Source organism: Phalaenopsis equestris, unplaced genomic scaffold, assembly GCF_001263595.1.
Source record: "Phalaenopsis equestris unplaced genomic scaffold, ASM126359v1 Scaffold001084, whole genome shotgun sequence".
Classification (NCBI taxonomy): domain Eukaryota; kingdom Viridiplantae; phylum Streptophyta; class Magnoliopsida; order Asparagales; family Orchidaceae; genus Phalaenopsis; species Phalaenopsis equestris.
In genome coordinates this window covers 231986-247283 of record NW_018165523.1, presented here as the reverse complement: position 1 = coordinate 247283, position 15298 = coordinate 231986, and the positions used below count along the sequence as shown (strand labels likewise).

Sequence of the window (15298 nt, the reverse complement as noted above, 5' to 3'; positions counted from 1 at the left end):
CACACACAATTTTGGCTTAAATCGTCACGCCCGTCAGCGAACTCGTCCAAACGATCCCGGATGACAAAACGGACCGCGCCGACGCGTCCGGGACGTCGAATTTAGCTAGGAAGGACACCTAAATTTTTAGGGTTACACGCGCGCACATATGGCACGGAAATCGATGCACGATTTTTTTTATTATTTTTAATTTGCAGGGCGCGGGCCCGGACTCAACCCAGGTTCAACTCAGCTTCGATTTGGGCTGAACTTGGGCTGAACAAAGGTTAAACAATTTTGAATTTTAATTTTTTGAATTTCAAATTCGTCATTTAATTTTATCTTAATTGGGAGTTAAAATTTTCCATTTGAGCTCAGCCACCTGAATGGAAACAAATTAATTCCCCGTCAATCCTTCAGTTAACGGCTCTCTCGAGCCCGCTCCTTTCATTAGTTCGATCCCGTGAGCTCTTTCGGAACAGAGAAAAAAAAGCTTCGCTGACCTCCTCTTCTTCCTGCGCCGAAAACCCGCTCCGACGCTCCTCTGCGAACAGAAAGACGCCCTCTCGCCTCCTCCCTACGACGAAGGGAACCTCTCCTCCCGCTCACCTTCTCCCTCCTCCTTGCCTCCGTCTCCCGCACCGAAGCCGCAGAGCTTCTCCCGCCTTCTTCTCTGCGCCGAAGAAACCCACTCCTCGCCGCTCGATCTCGCTTGCCTCATGCTCCTGAGCGAGGTTCTCGCTTGATCCCACGAGCTCTACCGCGACGCAGAAGAGGCGTCGCTCACCTCCTCTCCTTCCTGCGCCGAAATCCCAATCGCCTCCCTCTTCCTCACGCTGAAGAAGCTCCGATCTACAAGTCCCGCTCGCCTCCTCTGTACCGAAACCCTCGCATCACTCTCGCTCGACTCCTCTCCTCGGCACCGAAACAGTCACTTGCTTCAACTCTCCCGCTCGACGCCATCAGTGCTTGGTTGTCCCTCTTCATATGAGATTGATATCTCTTGCAGCTCAAAAAAACTTTTTACACACAGTTGCAGTTGCAGGTATATTTTCGGCGCTCTCTTTTCCTTTTATTTATTCCTTTATTTTCACTTAAAAATTTGTTGTCATTGATCATTGAGTTTATATCCTAAATCAATTAGTTCTTCTTTCTCAGCATAAGACAATTTCATTTGCTTTTCTATTAAAGTATGATATGGTTCTTCATTCTAGAAAGTCTTTGTTCAAAATTATGTAATTTAGGAAAGCTTTTGGGATTTATTTTGACTGGATAATCTTTGGAGAACACATTCTTACTGATTTTGGAGAAATATAAACAATACTTCAATTATATGTTTTCGCTAATTTTAAGTGCTTAATTGCTGGTTTTATGTTTCAAGCATCTAATGCAAATATTTTGATGTTCCAATGATCATTTACTTGCTGATTTTAAATATTTTGTTGTTGGTTTATGTTTCAAGTACTTAAATGCAATATTATGGGTTCTAATGATCATCTACTTGTTGGTTTTAAATGCTCTGTTGTTAGTTTATGTTTCAAATACTTAAATGCAATATTGTGGAATCCCAATGACCATTTACTTGTTGATCTTATATACTCATCTGTTGATTTCATGCTTTAAGCACTCGAAAGGAAATACTACGAGGCTTGAATGCTTCTTTGCAGGTCTATGTTCTTTTATTTCTGAATGCCTCCCTTGAGGGTTGTTTTAACTGTTGTTCGGTGGATTTAAATATGGCGATTTTTAGGATTTTGTCTACTGATTCACGTACTATTTTAGAGACAATTTGTTAACTGATTTTGGAGAGTTTACACACTATACTGGATTGAATTTCCTAACTGATTTTGGGATATTTAAAATTGATGTTTTGATCTTACATGAGAGCTGTTTGGGAATTTTAAAATTATTGTTTTAGGGCTGAGTTTGGGAGCTTTACCTACTATTTAGGAGGCACTAAACCCATCATTTATGGGGTTGTTTTAATCATTGTTTTGAGACATTTTGGTGGACTGATTTTGAGATAATCTACGCACTATTTTGGCAAGATTTATGTAGCCTTTAAGTGTTGATTTACATGCGGTTTAGAATTTGTTTTACGGACCCCTTTTTGCCCAATGTTTTGGATTTCAATTGATTGTTATTTAAACGCTTTTAGATTGATCAACTCGTTGTTTTCCCCCTTGACTATACTAGTTTTGGAAGTAGGTCTGCCTCATCCTTCTTTTGTTTTATTTTTTTTAAACGATTAAGTCATAAAGATGAGGATTGATGATTTAATTAATTGGAAGATATAGTAAACCTTAGATCACCTAATTCCCAGCATAGGCATCCTAGAGCTTAAGCACACACCCTAGGTGAGAGTCCATTCACCTAGCCCCCAATGTAAGCTTCCTGGAGCTTAAGCACACATCCTAGATGAGAGTCCACCCACTTAATCCTCAGCATAGCCTTCCTAGATTTTAGGAACATACCCTAGGTGAGAGTCCATTCACCTAATCCTCAGCATAGACCTCCTAGACTTTAGGTGCACACCCTAGGTGAGAGTCTATCAACCTAATCCTCAACATAGTCTTCCTAGATTTTAGGAACACACCCTAGGTGAGAATCCATCCACCTAACTCAGTGTAGACCTCCTAGACTTTAAATGCACACCCTAGGTGAGAGTCTATCCACCTAATCCTCAATATAAATTTCTCCTAGTCTTTAGGAACACAGTTTAGGTGAGAGCCCATCTACATAATCTCTGCAGTATAACCTCCAATGGTTTTAGGGTTTAGTCCTCGAATGCACAATGAAATTAGACACATGACCCTAATTCACAAACTAACTAAAACACTAGACATGATGCACCGAGACGTGACCCGTACTTCCTTAATTAAATCAACAGTGAAATTCCCTCAATGACTTAACCTACAGTAAAACCCAATACATCGGGATTTGAGCTTGAATATTACACTCAAATCCTCCTGGCAATTGGGGAAATTTCTTAACGTCACATATGGATCATCGGACTAGGATAAGTCTAGGGTCTAGGTGGCGAGGGCGATGACGACATTGCTTATGTGTGCTTAAACGAGGGATACGAGGTTAGAATATTAAAATGGCATCTCCTACCTCAAGGATCTTCAATAAAGGAGAGGGAAGGACCTATGATACTATTCGCCGATTCTTGGTAGGATCGTTGCCTTCGACACTCTTAGGTTGCCAGTAGTTCTAGCACGATTAGAGTGACTAACCTGTGGACTATACGACTTTACAAAATATTTACGAAAATAAAACAAAATCTCTTTTGCGTGTTAAAAATAACTCTGCATAAAAAAGACTTAAATAATAACTTTTGCATGAAAATCTTTCTATGAAAATTTATAAAGGTCCACGGCTAGTCACTTGGATTGAGGTTAAGGACTGTCTTCTGTAGATTGTCGGGCCGGTAACTCCTGTTCAAGATCGGGAAGCACACAGCCCAGCTCTGAGCCCCCCACTTTCACCAAGGTCTTATACTCAGTCCCGGTCTTTCATGTGTGGCTAAGTGTTTTGTTTGCTTGTGATTTCTACGACTCGTTTTTTCAAACTTTTGTGCTGAGTTTTCTCGCCCCGTTTAATTTTCTTGCAAGTTTATTTAAATCTCCTGCAAATCATACTATGTTCGCAACATTAATAATGCAACAATAGCAGATGCCCATGTACGCTTTTACAGTTTATCTACAGCATTTTACTTTACTGCAGTTTACCTTTCAAGTATCTTTTATTTACCTGCAATTTGATTATTCTGTATGCAAAACTAAACTTTGACACCAAAACTGTGAAACATAAACTACAATTTTCAAACACTTAAACCCTGGAGCCATCGCGACGACAGGAGCTTCGAACCAACTTTGTGGGCAGCAGGACGAGGAGCTGGGAGCGAGCATCAAGAAGATCTTCTTCAGCATTATCTCTTCCTAGTATAATAACAACTCATAGGACTTCGAGGTAGCTCGCCTAGAACGACGTAAATCCTCACCCTCGTTTAGGCCCCTGCACAATCATGTTGTGCAGCATAAGTCCTAACTCGCTTTAGGTTCCGAGGTTGTTGTGTGGTACGACGTAAACCCTCCTTTCTCTACGGGCTATTTGTATAATCATGTATTATGCAAGTGTAAGTCCCAAATAATAAAACTGGCAAGATCAAACACTTAATTAATTTCGTCTCCAAAATGTAGCCACACCGTAGGATAGTTTGGGAAGTCACTGAGGACTGAGGATTCCCCTCTGTGACATCCCCTACCTTTTACTTCCTTTGGACTCCTGAAAGAACTGTTCCTACTTGAGTCACTCCCACTTGTTTTTCCACGTCCTACCGTGAAAACCTAAACCTTGAAATCTTGAAGACTAGAACCACTGATCATTATCGAGAGTTTTCTCAAATGATTTCCGTCACTTGGGATGTAATTAACTATAGGGGTTTGCCTCTATAGGGAACTTGGAACCCAGGTAAAATAAACTTTATTTAATACTTGTATTAGATAGGAGAACTTGTCGATCACATATAAAAGGTTAGCAGACCAAACGGGTGTCACAAATCTCTTAGTTTCTATGATTGGGTCTATCGCCGAGATTTACACTTATCTTTCGGGAAGGTGTAATATTCGCGGTATCGGACACGATTATGCAAACTATTGGACTAATAAGATCCATTTAGTCTCATTTTTTCTAAAATTAAAACATACTACTTTTAAAACTCAAACTATATATCTATTATGTTAAATTAAATTTCAAAAATTATTTTCATATACTATTTTTTAAAATCTATCGAAAAAGTTGACCGACAACGGGCAACCCCCCAAACTTTCTTTTAAACCTTCTTTTAAGTGCCGACAATAAGTAATAGACTAATAGTAATATAATACTATTATAATTCAACTGATTCACATCATCATGATCATCCAATTCTATATCTCCCTCAAGATGTCGAAACAAATCGAAACTTCATCTTACCGCTATCAATGGAGTTCTTCATTATTAATCTTACTCTTGAATAACTCAATCTCATTGCCTCTGACATCACTAACAACCTTGGATTTATCTCTAACAACCAAAGAACTCTCCTCTTTACCAAATTCTAAATTACTTCTTAGCAGTTTTTCAGCTTCATTGATTTGGAAAAAGTCCTAATTTTCTCTCCATTTACATCCTGCACGCTAACTTTCTCCACTTTTAGGGATTGTTCTGCAAGTAGCGCAGAATCCGAGCCTCCGATAATGAATACTTACTCTATGAATCAATCTCAACAATTTTCTAATTTCCCTCGTTCCATTTCTTTCATATAACACCGCAAGAATAACATTAATAAACGCAAAATGTTTTATTTGGGCATTATTACGGTATTATTCGAGTGTTGCTTTAAGTAACCCGCGGTATGATGTGTGTTTTTAATTTCTTATTCAAGTGCTACTGATGTTTTATGCGAGCGTTATTGATATGTTATTCGATTGTTATTGATGTGTTATTCGAGTATTATTCGAGTGTTACATGAGCAAACCCGTTGGGTATTGGCGTGTGACACGCCTTAAAATGTGTTATTTTTATATATACATTTTAAGCTCATTTTTAAGAATATTGCATTTTAATGAAAGATATTTTGTGTTATTGAATCAGTCATTTCATGTACAATATATGGAATTTAAGAGCAAAAGGAGCAAAACGGGAACAAATAGAACAAAGGAGCAAAAAATAATATGGCGCTTAAAACGAGATTCTAGAAGATTGGCGCCTAGGCGTTGGAAACAGTTTTGATTTTAGTGCAATGAATTTGGGCGAATTTTGAAGAGGTGTTAGAAGTGACTCTTGGTGATTTTAAGAGCTTTATTTAAAGGAACTGTTGGCAGGTCCAAAGGGAGCTTAAAGAAAAGCAGTAGTAATCATGGGTGTGTGTGGTGTGAGAGTATGTGAGAGAGTGTGTTAGTGAGTCTTTCTAATGTGAGTTTCGATGTGTCTATTGGAGTAAGAAGTCATCAAAAGAAGTTCAAAGGAGTTGTTTGGGGAGAAGTTTCGGATAAGTACTTTGTACTTTCATTTAAGTTTTGTTTTACTGTATAAACTTGGATTTTATTATAAAAAATATTTTATTGTGTTATCTCCATGAAGTATGAGTAGTTTCATTTCTCTTTCTCCTTACAATAAGAAGGAATCATGTGTGGGATTAGAATTATTTAAAATTTATTTTATCCATACTTGTGATGATTCATTACATCGTACTTAATTTACATCTTCAATCTGGTCAACTCAAATATTAAAATTTATTGTGAATCCACAATGACCCGTGAGGGTTATGTGCTCCTCAAAAAGTAAAAAACATATTAATCTAGTGGGTGAGAAGGTAGCCCATTTGTTAGTACAAATAGATAAAAAGATAAGTTTGATGGGCATAAATTGGTGATAGGCTAGAGCCTTAACTAATTTGATCCAGAGTTTGAAACATAAGGTTAAGTTATTCCATAATAATAGTCTTAGTGGGTAACCTGAAGGTGATAGGCTAGAACCTACCCATCATAGCCAAGAATTTAGGAACATAATTTTAGGTTAGTGATTGTTCTTTATGCACTCGGAAGAAGGTAAAAAATAATATTGCTCATATTTGACACACAACTACTTTTAAATCTTTAGACATTTGATTCCTACACTGATTATAATCTCTTTACAAGGGAAATGAAATGTTACATAATTTGAATATTTCCACGTAAACTAATTTAGAAATACTGAATTTTTTTAAGCTTTGAATTAAGTCAGTAGTAATTTAGCAATTCTTTTTACACAAACTTGCTACCATATTTCCTAGATAATTGTCTGGAGTTAAGGTAATTTTTCTAAGTCCATCAAAAGAGTTTCACCTTCCATGTGGGATCGATACTAGATTTTAAAAGAAAATCATATATTACTTAAATGATACGTATATATGCGTAACACCCCTAGTGTGTAAATTGTTAATCAAATTCTAAATTCTATAAAATATTTACTGTGCACATTTGTCACTAAAATAAATTGGGTTAAGTTTTTTATCATCTTTTTGGATACTAAATTGCTATGTAATTGTGGTCGGGTAAAGTTTTTATCGTGGTTGCCGGAGAAGGAAGTAACGAAACTTTTAACTTAAAAATTTTAATTAAACTGTTGACTTATTTTAGGAAAACTATAGTATCACTTTTCTTTATGAAATTGTTTGTTTTGTGTTAAAAATATTTTTATAAAAAAATAATAATATAAATTACTTTATTTTTTTAGTGTTTTGTTTAATTTTATTTTCTAAACTTTTGTTTTTGTATGCGTAGTTCAGGATTTGAAGGTTTAGTACTATACGATTCTGAGTTAGAACGAACAATAAGAAAAATCCGAAAACAAAAAAATTTCACAATTTACAAGAAATGGTGAACACATTACATAATAACATTGATAATTAAACTCTTGAAAATGAACATTATTAAATACATTTAAGAGACTATGCAAACCTTATAGATGATGAAATTTATTTGAACATACAAACCCCTGTTCTAAATTTATTACATTCAATTAAAAAAAAATAACGTTATTACGTAACCCATCATTATCTTTCCAACGTGCACGTGTTCTAAATAATGAGAATATTGTATTCATTGACCATTGCGGTTCCCCGACGTAAAATGTCATGGCATTTTGCGACTTCAACATGTGTTTCACTTTTGGTATAACCAAATGGGGGCAGTGCACACGACAGTAAAATTATCAAAGATACAGACAGAATAATAAGTACAACTTTCCACATCCTCCCATAGGTATGCATGAGACTCAGCTACTCTCTTAATTTAGTTTTTCCTCAATATTAATCATGCAATGCATATCGGGTAAATATAACTTTGATGATGACTCTCGTAATTCATTTTTCCCTCAATACTAATCATGCAATGCATATCAGGTAAATACAATTTTGTTGATGCCAGATGGTCAATGCAGTGAAGGTATCTCAAGTCCTATCCTGATACGAGATACCACATACCTAACTTCGAGCAAACGAGCAATGTAACACAAGACAGAAAATAAATGTTCAATAAAGGACATTCCTCCTTATGTGGTGTCATTGAGAGAATTTTAAGTGTTTGGAAGAAGAAATGAGTTATACTCCGCGATATGTCATATTACTCGTTCCTCAAACAAGTGCAGATTGTGATTGTCATGATGACTCTCCATAGTTACATTCGACATGATCGTTCATGCAATAATATTGACTTTCGTAGAACTGATGGGGATAAAGAGCCTGCACCTGCCGGGGCATTTGAGTACTATCTTGAACATTATTTGTCAAACTTTGAGAACGAAACTTCCACCATCTGTACTAAAAAACGGGAAAGTGCAAGTGATATAACAGAGTTGAGAAAACAAATTATGGATGTCAAAGTAGGAGGGTGATTGTAGCATTTATTATTTTATTATTTGTTGATTTCCTCTCATTATTTGATCCTCATATGTTAGGTCTTTTATGCTATTTGTAAGTGTTTATTTTCCATTTGCATTTCATTTTTTTTGTTGGATTTGAGTGGCCCCTAATGATAAATTAGATCTTATGGGTTTTTCTAGATGGTCTGTTAATCCTTGTTGGTTGGTGTCACATGTGAAATCCTAATGAGGGCAATCATGTTCCTCTCTTCTTATCAGTGGTGCAATTTTTAAGGTTCTGGATGACTTTTTTGATGATCTGCATATGTGACACACGCGAGCTTGATATTACGTGAATTGAAATTAACCACAAACCTTTTTTTACAAGGTTTGTTATCTTCTTATAGTAACAGGTTCATTGGTTAGTATATTGAGTTTTCTGAAAACTCGCGTCTGCACAAAACTATAATTAATTCTGTCTTTTAAAGCATTCAGGAAAGATGAGCTTTATGCTTTATGGGACCTCCCGTAGACTGTTGTGTCATTTCGGACTTCAGACTTCCCTACTGACATCACGTCGGACACATAGCTACAGGCATCGAGTCTATAGGTGTTCGTGGAGAATCAAAGAGAAGTGTGAATTCTTCTTGTAGGCAGACAGTCTGGCAGATTCCACCGCCGAGTAATTGGGAATGGATAGTATCCTAGGATGACGGCGTAGCTCGTGACATACGTCATCTTTATCTTTAAAATATTATTATTTTATTATTAAATTTTATTTTAATAATTTTTTCTTTATTTTAATAATCATAATACTCACTGCTAAATAAAGTATATATCTTATTTTTTGTAATGTTCTGAAGAGAAATTTTTGTTTCTCAATTATCAAATATATTGTTATGATGGTTCTGTTACAAACAACATTACTACATATGGATGGAATATTCATTTATCCAGAAACAGTTGTCGCACATCTATTTTACAACTGTAAAAAAACAAACAATCAATCAGCTTATCTGCAACAACTTATCGATAAGCTGCAGTTGTCTCAATCAGACCCTTAATAAGAATTAGACATGATAATTTTGAGATAATTCATGTTCCAACAACATAATAGTTAACTTCTGAGAAGTTTATAATTTTGATGATGAAATTTTTATGAAGGAATACTGTAATAACTGTGTTAAAATAATAATAATAATATAAATAAAATAAAATAAAATAATTTTGATGAGACCATTTCAAAGGGAAAAATCCATCTCAACAGTTTCATTTGAAGGGTCGAACGTCTGGTTCGAACCGAATGAAATAAAGAAGGCGGAGAGAGAGAGCGGGAGATGATGAAGAAAAGGTGATGATGTTGTATGACATGGCACTCAAGCAAGAGAATGGAAAACAAATTTTGAAGCCGCAGGAGAAACCCTAGCCATGAGTGTGCAGAAGAAGCGTTGTTTGCGCTTCAAAAGAGTAGGCAACGTTGTCTGAAAGTGTCATGTGCGATGGAAGAAGTGGTGACGACACAAACCCTAGCTAAAGTGCATGCAAGAGATGAAGCAAAAGAGAAGGGAAGATAGTCCTTCACGCGAGAGTGTATATCGAGCGAGAGTCCCGTGTGAAATATAAACAAGCTGAAGCCCAAGTGAAACTGGTCGTTTCACGTGTGATCGACATTATGGACAAGAAAGAAATAAAACTAAGCCAAGCATTCCTATGCAGGTTCAAGTAGAAGAAGAGAGAACGAGAAACATGCGGCTTATGTACGAAAGAAGGATCCTCATATGCAATGTAGCCGAGCCGAGCTTTATTGAGTTAAAAGTTTATTAATTTCTTTTTAGAACTTAAGCTATATAATTGAAATTTTATTTAAACATTCATATGAAATTATGGTAGTTGAAATCAGTGACTAAATAAATTTTCATCCAAAACATAAGAGCTTTAGATCGTGAATTTTTGCAAGGAGATAAAGAAAAGAATGAATAGGCTTGATGTTGTTATTTATGTAAGTTATTTTGAATTGTTAAATTAATGTTAATTGAGATTGATAGATGTAAATAGCAAACTTAAGTGAAAAATATTTGATTTTGACAAGTTCAAGTTATTAAATTGGAAGAGTAATAGAAGAAAGAAAGACGAAAAGTTTGAGATATAATTTTATTTGTTTTTAATACTATATTATAAATCATTGAGGCTTAGGTTACAATTGAATTTTCATATTGTTCTGCATGAAGCATGCATGTTGGTATTTATAAATTAACAAATGCCTTATAGTTTTTTTTAAAATGTGACATTACAACAATACAATTAAATTCAAATATGTCATATATCATTCTATTTCATAATCTAAGGATTTAGTAAACATTTATTCATTAGTAGATAAATATAAAATGTCTCATAAAAGAAGAATGTATGTTATGAAAAATAAAATGATGTAGATATGTTATATGTGCATACTAAGAGGATGTGCACCACATATATGATATATTACTTAAATGAAATTTAATCTGATATAATATATTTAATTATAGATTTAATATTAATATATTATTATATCAATGATATTTTTTTAATTATTAATTATTTATTTAGTTTATTAATAAGTTAATGGTAATTTCGAATGAGATATTTACTGTTAAAGATAGCATCATAAAAAAATTTTCTTGAGAGTTTTCAAAATCTTGAATATAATGAGTTCATTTTTTATGACCATCACACTGCAATTATCAACAACAATAATGTGAATTACCTTATTGTTATTATTTTCTTTTTAATATAACTAAGTAAATGATTATCCTTATAACTTTTAAAATCAATTTAGTCCTTCCATTTACAAAATTTGAACTAATGTAGTCCTATCAATAAAAATTATGTAGCTTATTAGTAAAATTTAAAGATTTTAGATTTCATAATCAACATATTAGTAGCTGCGATTATAATTGCAAAATTATTTATTTAATTTTTAATGTGAAAATCTTGATTCTTGTTTGAATTTTTAGCTTGTTTAAATACTAATTCCCATGTCACAAACAAATCAAGTACAAATCAAGTTCATACATTGAAAAAGTTAAACAAGTCAAGCTTGAACAGTGAATGAAAGTTTGGCACAAGCTCAAGCCGAACATGAAAACTTATAATTATACCAAGCCAAGTCAAAAAAATACATACTCAGCTCGGCTCGGTTCGATTACAGCCCTAGTGTTAGGTAATGGTTTAATGGTGCCCACATGACATGTAAATTTTAAGAGTATGAAGTTAAAGTTAAAGATTAAACATTGAAGAGTAAAATTAAAGTTAATGCATATCAAAATTTAAATTCATTTCAACGAGTGAATGTCATGAACACAAATATTAGATTATTACATAATTTTTTTTAAAAAAATATTAAACGAGACCAACATGCATAGTGCTTTCTTTCAGTTACTATGAATTAGAAGTATAATTGTTCCACTATGTTATCTTGGATAACTCATTACATTATTTTAATATTTTTTATAGGTTTTAAGTTTTGGAATAAGATGAATACTAGAGAAGCTAATGTGTATAGGGGATGACATCAACAACTAGAAAGAAATTTTTATATGTTAATTAAAATTCTTTAAATAGTAGCACCTTTAATTAACATTTGGATATTAAACAACTTATGATAGAAATAGAATAATTGAAAATTGAATTTCGCCGACAAACAATATGTTCCTTTCTTAGTTAATTTCAAGCCCCGGGTCCAGTCGAGATAAAGAGAACTTACTTTGACAAAATGAAATTAAATTCATTAAAAATTATTAAAGTGTTGAAGTCGCCTTTTAAGACCAAGTCTTTTCATGTTCCCTCAGAATATGTTTAGATTAGGTATGAGAAGAGGAAGCCATTCCTATGCAATTGAGGTGTGACATGTGATTTGGTTTAATTCCAGTATCATAGCACTTGCATCTCAAGGAGTTAAAGTCAAGAGACCAAACTTAATCTTCTAGAATAACTAAACCATGCAATGCTATCTGCTCCACTAAAAGGATGGTTGTTCATTTTTAAGAATTCTTTGTTGAACGTTTAAAGGCCAGAATACAAAAAAGCAAGCAATAGAAAATTTTACATTAGCAAAATTCATGAAAACATATGCATAATTTATGTTTTAGGAATTAAAAAAAAAACATTTGCATACATAGAACTCAATTCTTATGGATTCACCTATCTCACACCAAATCTTTTATATTTACAAGCATCATATGAAAAATAGCATTTATTATAACCTTTTAATAGTCAAATCCATCTTTTCATCCATAGGTAAAGTGATATGTGTGTAGTGTGTAAAAATGAAATGATATGTGTGTAAAAATGAAAATTTTAAGTGTGAGATTCGTATATACAAAAGAATTGTGTGCTGCGTATGTAATTATTCCTAAAAAATAGTTGTTCTCTCTTACCAAAAATGACATTTTGACCAAGTTGCAGATGGAAAAACAGGACTTGGAATGCCATGCAAAATCCTTGCAACTGCCCTTGGTGTAAATTTGGCATGTGAATTTGCTTGTAAGAACACCTTGGTGAAAAAATCAATGAAGCTTCATCAATTCATATTAAATAATAACTAAGAGCACACAGACTCGAAAAGAAAAGGTGCATTGGCAACTAACCTTAATATCCGCATGTAGATATGGGCTGTGCAACGTGAATGGTTAGTACAATACCAATAAAACTTTAAGATCTATTTTGCAGGGAAAAGCACAAGATTTGTCAACCTGCTTTGTGGGCTACAGAAGGTGAGCTCTGGATGAACATTATGATCCCTGCAAAAGTATTCTACAATCCTTTTTTGGATGCATGGAGTATGCACAGAACCAGAACATCCATCAAGCCCTCTGCATTCTTTTAAAGCAAAATGTGCCAAATTCAACATTTCATCTAACTTCTGTACCTATAAGGTGGATAATAAGTTCTCAGCATGTGTAGCATGGCAATGGATGAAGGCTGAGAACAATTAACTGTTATTAAACACAACAGCAGTACCCAGAATGATAGGCCTACCAAGACACCCAATACCACATCATGTCAAAATGATACAAGTCTATCAATTTTCCTAAGAGTGCAAATACTATTCAGATTTTTCAGCAGTGAATCCATAAACTGATAATAAAAAATTACCTTGCATTTCTCGACCTCTGATAAAAATTTTGCCAGATGAGCTGAAAGAGAATAGAAATCGTTTGGCTTCTTAACAACTGAGAAGCAGAAGGCTGGATCCTTCAGATCGTATGTTATTTCTCCCAAGTGCTGAGTTTGCAATTAAAGGGATAGATAAAAAGTCAGCTTAAGAATCAGTAAAAAATTATGCATGAGTTGCCTAGTAGTGCAACACAATATTTGAAACTGAGAGTACAAAGATGAATGATATCAACCAAACTCAGTGAGAGTAAAATAGATACAATTTAAAAAAAAACTCGGGACATTTACAATAACAATTATTTAGAATTAAAATAGCATATCGTTAAAATGAAGAAATGACTCCAAATACCAATGCAATATAAGAAAATCAGAAATGCTGGAGGGTAAATTTTCTAAAATTACAATGAAAAATATTACACCATATAAGTCGAAATGATGGGAAATAAAAAGCTCACTCACATCAAGCTTAAGTGAAGAAAAAACAACTCTAGATTAAAGCAGCAAAAATGAAAATATGCTTCATAAAAAAACAAGAGAAGGGCCGAGTGCCTACTTAAACTAAAATTAAACAAAAAAGTAATATAGTAAAGTTGAGTTCGAGTGGGCAAAATTCAACTTAAACAAAAAAAAATTCTAATTTCAGATCGACCCAAATTTGAATAGGGTAAAAATGATCGATCAAATCAATTCTGAAGATAATTTCAGCCAATGATTTCATTAAGCCATCCCCTAAACTTGGCATATGGAGAATGATGTTGTTTTTCGTTCCACAAAAAATAAGTTCCACATAACCATAAATTTAGGCTTAAGATTCATTTTAGCTAATAAGAATTTTTAGATTTATTCTAGTATGAAATTAGAACAAATTATAGTTTGGGATTACGTTGTATTTGAGATTTGTAAGATTAGATTTAAAGTAAATTTGATTTGATCTCACCTTGTTCACCCTATTTCTAAACATAGGTGTACATCAGAAATGGTTAAGCACGAATCTTGAGCAGATATAACGAACTAGGACAGAGAAGTATAACAAAAAGAACCCACTGGCAGGAGACCAAAGTACTCAATCACTTGGCCAAATGCAACCCACTGAAGCAAAGCTGGAGGCCGACCAAATGTGGGTCATCCAAACCAAGGACTAAGGCCAATCGAGCCAAGTAAAGGCATCAATCTGACGAAAGGGAATAGTTTTGTATCGCCAGTCATCTCATAAACGCCTCTAGGATTCCTCATCAGGGGTCAAGCATTGGCTAACATAACTCACAAATATCACGAAGGATACCCTCGATGAAAAAAGGAGCTATATATCGGATTACAATAATTCACCCTCTATCTGATAGCCTGGAATTGTTATACGGGCAGAAGCTCCTCATCCAGGGATCAACGGTCAACAGTCAGACTAAAACGACCAATTAGCAAAGCCAAGTCAATCAAGTCAGTCTTGCCAATTCGAAGCCGTCAAAGGCCAACAGACAACTCCGATTCAACACAGTCGGACGAGCAAATCTTGCCGAACCAAGGCCCACTGATTTCAGTTTAATTAGGGTAGCCGGGTCATAAGCCCATACATGTAAAAGACTAGAAAAATCATGTAAAACCCCCATTAAAATTGAGGCAAACACGTAACTTCATACATTATACCCCCTCTATAAATAAGGGAATCATTTAATGACAAAAGGCTAATCAATAATATTATTTATTGTTCATTATTATGCAATTTTCTCTCATGTTATACACTATTCATTGGATATGATTCACAGACAAATTAGGATTCAAC

The 15298-nt window shown here is 34.3% G+C and overlaps 1 protein-coding gene across 1 annotated transcript in view; it reads right to left on the bottom strand.

The window, feature by feature from the left end:
* The window catches only part of LOC110033071 (ATP-dependent DNA helicase Q-like 5), a 125641-nt gene that overhangs the window by 48691 nt on the left and 61652 nt on the right, over positions 1–15298 (bottom strand). The window contains exons 16-19 of the mRNA XM_020736932.1: positions 13501–13629; positions 13098–13273; positions 12993–13017; positions 12783–12898 (exon numbers count right to left, since the gene is read on the bottom strand). Coding sequence (XP_020592591.1) covers positions 12783–12898; positions 12993–13017; positions 13098–13273; positions 13501–13629 — 446 coding nt within the window. The remainder of the gene's footprint in view (positions 1–12782; positions 12899–12992; positions 13018–13097; positions 13274–13500; positions 13630–15298) is intronic.